The sequence below is a fragment of the Salpingoeca rosetta genome, assembly GCF_000188695.1.
Source record: "Salpingoeca rosetta unplaced genomic scaffold supercont1.9, whole genome shotgun sequence".
In the NCBI taxonomy this organism is placed as follows: Eukaryota; class Choanoflagellata; order Craspedida; family Salpingoecidae; genus Salpingoeca; species Salpingoeca rosetta.
The window spans coordinates 1,429,098-1,434,097 of record NW_004754925.1 but is presented as its reverse complement, the minus strand read 5'-3'; the positions used below and the strand labels follow the sequence as shown (position 1 = coordinate 1,434,097).

Genomic DNA, 5,000 nt, shown 5'->3' with positions numbered 1-5,000 from the left:
TTCAAGCAATGTCCACATTGCTCACCGATGGGCTTGTACTGTGCTTGAAACAACACTTGCACCGACACCGTTTGCACGGCAACAGGATTGGTCCCAAGCAAGTCGACGCATTTCTGGTGGCACACGTCGCACATGGGTCGAAAAGAAATGAGGCGCAGGCAAGGAGTTGAGGGTGCAAGGTCACGCGTGTGCAGTCACATCAGAAGGCATGCAGGTGCGCATGCAGGCGTGAAGTGTGTTGTGATGCGCAGTAGCAACAACACGCATGTGATGCCACTCACATCAACAATGCGCTCAATGTCATCGCGGGAGAGCTCGCGCTCAGGATCGAGCCCAGTGTCAGGGTCCAACACCACGCCTTTCATCTGTTTTGTGTTCACAAATACAACACATGTGTGCAGCAGACAGCCGAGTAAGACGAACAGCAAGTGCTTCAACAGATACCACAACGCACACCAGCCACCACATTGACGGCCGTCCCACCATCCACCACTGTGATAACCGTCCCACCATGCCATCACAAGCACTTCCAGGCAAACTCACCACGGCGGCTGCCAACGGGTTTGACACCTGGACACCTTTGTCCTCGCATGCCATCACAATGCGACGAATGAGACCATGGATCATGGTCTCCGTCTGTAGAGACCCCATCGTACTTGTGATCCAAGTGGACCAGTCGGTCAGGCAGAGCGAGCGAGAGAGAGAGAGAGAGAGAGAGAGAGAGAGACAGAGAGAGAGACAGAGAGAGAGAGACAGAGAGAGAGAGAGAGAGACAGACAGAGAGAGACAGAGAGGGAGTGTGTGTGTGAGAGAGAGAGAGTGTGTGTGTGTGATACACGCAGATATGGGGTGGCACAACACGACAACAGCAACAACAGCAACAGGTGTGCGGTTTGCTTTGTGTGCTTGGAAACGCAAAGTTGTGAAAATCAGCCATATCTTCCACTGAATCAGAATGGGTGACAGGCAGCTGAGGCAGCTGGCTCGCAGGCTGTGGCGTGCAGTCCTGTTTGAGGTTGGTGTTGGTGTGGATGTGTAGTTGGTGCGTGTATGGTTGTTGATGTGTGGTTGTTGTTGTTGTTGTTGTTGTATGTGCGTGTGCGTGTGTGTTTGTTGGTGTATGTGCGTGTGTGTGTGTGTGTGTGTGTGTGTGTGTGTGTGTGTGTGTGTGTGTGTGTGTGTGTGTGCGTGTGGATATGTACAAGCGTGTACGTATGTGTCCACACGTGTGTGTGTCAATGCAAGTATTTGCACCGAGTAGTGCTTCTCCCTTTCACCTCCCCCCCCCCACGCACGCACGCACGCACGCACGCACGCACGCACGCACGCACGCACGCACGCATATCCAGGACCGACATGTGCTGTGCATCAACAAATGGCCGCAGTTGGTGGTGCAAGGAGGGACGAACGAGCCATCCATTGCAAGGGCGCTGCCATACCTAGCACAGGAGTTACCACCCAAAGGGAGCAGTGGCAGAAAGCTTGTGGGGCCAAATCATGACTTTGCGCCAAGGTAAGAGTGCGTGTGTGTGTTCTTGTGTGTCTGCGTGTGTGTGTGCGTGTGTGTGTGCGTGTGTGTTCTTGTGTGTGTGTGTGTGTGTGTGTGTGTGTGTGTGTGTGTCCGTCGTGCCATGTTACGCTTTCTCCGCTTTTGTCTCTTTCTCTCTCCACATACAAATTCATCTCTGCTCGTGCTGATGATTCTGTTCATGTCATCTTGACTCACACACACGCACACACACACACACACACACACTTTCTCTCTCTCTCTTTCTCTCTCTCTCTCTCACACACTCTCTCTTTCTTTCTGCCCTCTTGTCACTCCTCCTTCCTTGTGTCTGCACATCCCTGATTCACGTCGTGTACTCTTTCCACCGTTCGCCCTGGCTGCACTGCAGCATTGTTCATCGCCTTGACAAGGACACAACAGGCGTCACCGTGATTGCCAAACACGCCGGGGCTGCTCGTATCCTCAACAACCTTTTTGCCGAACACCAGGTCAACACCAAACACGCTGTGGTGAATTGACTGCCGCGTTAACGTCGTCGTCGGGGTCGTGTGTGCGTGTGTGCTGGTGGTGCTGTTGTTGGCTGTGTATGCGTGCGTGTGTGATTATGTGTGTATGTGTGTGTGTGTGTGTGCGGCTATGTGTGGCTGTGGTTGTACTTGTGTGTGCTTTTTGCTTGCCGATTCGGGTTCAGGCTACTCAAACCCTGGCGAGTGATACGTGCGGTGCCAAGCGGGATCACCCACAACAGCCATATACTCACGTTCATTTCGTGTTTGGTGGCACGTGCAGGTGGACAAGCGCTACCTGGCCATGACCCTTGGTGCACCTTATCCTGAGAAAGGCCGGCTCGACTTTCCCATCGGCACAAACAAAGACACAGGCGCAACAGCATGCATCACACCAACTGTGCGCTACTTGTGTGTGCGCGTGTGTGTGAGTGAAAATGAACGCGTGGGTTGTTACTTGGTTGTCTTGACTTGACACGAACACATGGGTCTCACGTGCCCTCACAACCACCATCACCTCACCATCACCCTTCCCGTCGCTCGATTGTCCGTGTCCTTTACAGATGAGCGCAGATGAGCGGAGTGCGCTGACGAATGTTGTGGATGCCGCCACCAACTATCGTGTCATCGACAACATCGACCACCACATCGCACTCGTCGACCTGAAACCCCACACCGGCAGGAAGTACGAGAGAGAGAGAGAGTGTGTGTGTGTGTGTGTGTCTGTGTCTGTGTGCCTCTGTGTGTTTCTGTGTGTCTCTGTGTGTTTCTGTGTCTGTGTGTGTGTCTGTATATCTGTGTGTGTGTTTCTGTGTGTCTCTGTGTGTCTCTGTGTCTGTGCTTCTCCGTCCCTCCGTGCCTCCATGTCTCTGTGTGCGTGTGTGTGTGTCCATCTACTTTGCTTGATGCCTGTCCAATCACCAATTCCTCATCCCCCTCATCTCCCCCCCCCCCATCTCCGCGCATCAGACATCAGCTCCGCGTCCACTGCGCCCAAGCACTTCACTGCCCGATCGTCGGTGACAACAAATACGGCCCAGGTGTCACGCCCTGGCTCTCCCTCGCCATGCGCACACCATCCAAGGTCAGCACACAAACGCATGCTGATGCAGATGTGTGTGTGTGTGTGTGCGTGTGTTTGACTGTTGTGTACGTGTGCGTGTAAGTGTATGTGTGTATGTATGTATGTGTGTCTGTGTGTGCATATCGTCTGCATGTGTGTGCTGTTCTGACATACTTTATGTTGCCGTTTCCAACATCAAACGCACACGTGTTCAGACGAAGAGGAAAGAGCTGTGGTCGCCCCCGCTGTTCCTTCACGCTGCACGCATCACCATCCCAAGGTGCCCTGTGCGTGTGTGTCTGCGTGTGTGTGTGTCTGTGTATGTGTGTGTGTGTGTCTGTGTGTCTGTGTGTGTGTCTGTGTGTGTGTGTGTCTATCTGTGTGTGTATGTGTGTGTGTGTCTGTGTGATGATGTGTCTTCCATCTCATCATGAGCGCCATCGCCAACGGCTGCAGATACGCGGACCACTTTGCAGAGATTGACGACAATTCAAAGAGTGCGTACTTCTTCCTGATTCTCTGATCCAGCGCAATACACAAGCACACACACTCACACTCACGCACACTCACAAACACACACTCACTCACAACTACAGCCCTGAAACCGCGGTTGGATGTGTCGTGTCCGCTACCGCCCTGGTTCGACGAGGTCGCACAACGTCTCAAACTCCGCCTTCCACGATCCACAACCTGATGGCAGGGGTCTGACTTTGCTCGCGTGCTTAATGCGCACCACACACACACACACACACACACACACACACACACACACACACTCTCTCTCTCTCTCTCTCTCTCTCTCTCTCTCTCTCTCTCTCTCATACACACACACACATATTCGCGTTGTCCCTGACTAGTATTGACATATGGTAGCTCTCTATTGGTTCTCATAGTTGTCGCAACAACCATCAGCAACAGTCAACACGAACGAGCAGCCAGCACACGACACAAACTGCAAATACACACGCAAACACGTGTGTGCAAACGTCCAAGCAAAGCATAAACGGTGCCAGGACGTAAACACACAAACCAGACAACAACAACAACAACAACAACAACAACACAGGCGAATAGAAAGAAACACGGGTGAGGGGTTCGGGGGATCTTTCAGAATTGACACACGTCATCGAATACGCAAATAGGCACACGTGAACACGCAATGTACGCTTAATACACGCTGTTACTTATTATAAAGGGGGAAATAACAAGCATTCGCGTGCACGCGCACGCGCGCACGGTACCTATAAGGTCATTCAGAACGCATGCGGGCATGCCGGGCGCCGCAATGCACACGCAGCCATCACCAGCAACCAGGAAGGCGATGGCGGTGACTGCGCGGATGTCAAGACAGACAAGACATTGTCGATCGAAACAAAACGACAACAGAGAGAGAGAGAGAGAGGAAGAGGGAGGGACAGAGAGACAGAGACAGAGACAGAGAGAGAGAAAGCGAGAGAAGTGAGAGAGAAAGGCGAGAGAGAGAAAGTGTGTGTGAGAGAGAGAAAGACACACGCACACACACAGACGCAGAGAGAGAGGGGAACAAGTGTGGGGTCTACCTAGAGGCAAAATTGTTGGGGACCAATGTTTTACGGGGTAAGGATGCAGCGTCCATCACATCTCCATCACATCTCCATCACATCTCCATCACCAGTCGTCATCGGGCGCGTGGTCCTCCGCACCGGCGTCGCTCTCCTGCTCGGATGAAGCAGCAACACCGCCCTGATGGGGGCCTGCATCGTCATCAGACGACACATCATCAGACGAGTCATCTTCATCGTCATCGTTATCATCGTCATCATCATCATCATCATCATCATCGTCATCATCATCGTCGTCGTCGTCGTCGTCAGACGAGTCCTCATCCTCCATTGCTTGCCAGTCCACCGCTGTCTGCCAGGTGCGCTCGCCCCTCCCCAAC

At 52.9% G+C, this 5,000-nt stretch overlaps 3 protein-coding genes across 3 annotated transcripts in view; 1 reads left to right on the top strand and 2 right to left on the bottom strand.

Annotated features, from left to right (window-relative positions):
- Nucleotides 1–651, bottom strand: part of PTSG_04210 (uncharacterized protein) — a gene marked incomplete at both ends in the record, with an annotated part of 6,252 nt that extends 5,601 nt beyond the window's left edge. Inside the window, 3 exons of the mRNA XM_004995049.1 lie at nucleotides 26–113; nucleotides 282–365; nucleotides 544–651. Of these exons, the coding sequence (XP_004995106.1) occupies nucleotides 26–113; nucleotides 282–365; nucleotides 544–651 (280 nt within the window). The remainder of the gene's footprint in view (nucleotides 1–25; nucleotides 114–281; nucleotides 366–543) is intronic.
- Nucleotides 652–942: 291 nt separating this feature from the next.
- On the top strand, nucleotides 943–3,851 carry PTSG_04209 (uncharacterized protein). Its single transcript, XM_004995048.1, has 9 exons — nucleotides 943–1,015; nucleotides 1,350–1,513; nucleotides 1,899–1,998; nucleotides 2,300–2,416; nucleotides 2,580–2,701; nucleotides 2,986–3,100; nucleotides 3,295–3,359; nucleotides 3,536–3,576; nucleotides 3,676–3,851. Exons 1-9 carry the CDS (start codon nucleotides 956–958, stop codon nucleotides 3,771–3,773), a joined length of 882 nt encoding a protein of 293 aa, XP_004995105.1. The 5' UTR covers nucleotides 943–955; the 3' UTR covers nucleotides 3,774–3,851.
- Nucleotides 3,852–4,726: 875 nt separating this feature from the next.
- The window catches only part of PTSG_04208 (uncharacterized protein), a gene marked incomplete at both ends in the record, with an annotated part of 1,389 nt that continues 1,115 nt past the window's right edge, over nucleotides 4,727–5,000 (bottom strand). The window contains one exon of the mRNA XM_004995047.1: nucleotides 4,727–5,000. This exon is cut by the window's right edge and continues 1,115 nt beyond it. Coding sequence (XP_004995104.1) covers nucleotides 4,727–5,000 — 274 coding nt within the window.

Bases quoted from the DNA above. Each gene is read 5' to 3' on its own strand.
- PTSG_04209 (XM_004995048.1), top strand. From the start codon at position 956: ATGGGTGACAGGCAGCTGAGGCAGCTGGCTCGCAGGCTGTGGCGTGCA. The intron at 1,999-2,299 runs GTCAACACCAAA...TGGCACGTGCAG, and splicing joins ACCTTTTTGCCGAACACCAG to GTGGACAAGCGCTACCTGGC. The intron at 2,702-2,985 runs GTACGAGAGAGA...TCCGCGCATCAG, and splicing joins AAACCCCACACCGGCAGGAA to ACATCAGCTCCGCGTCCACT.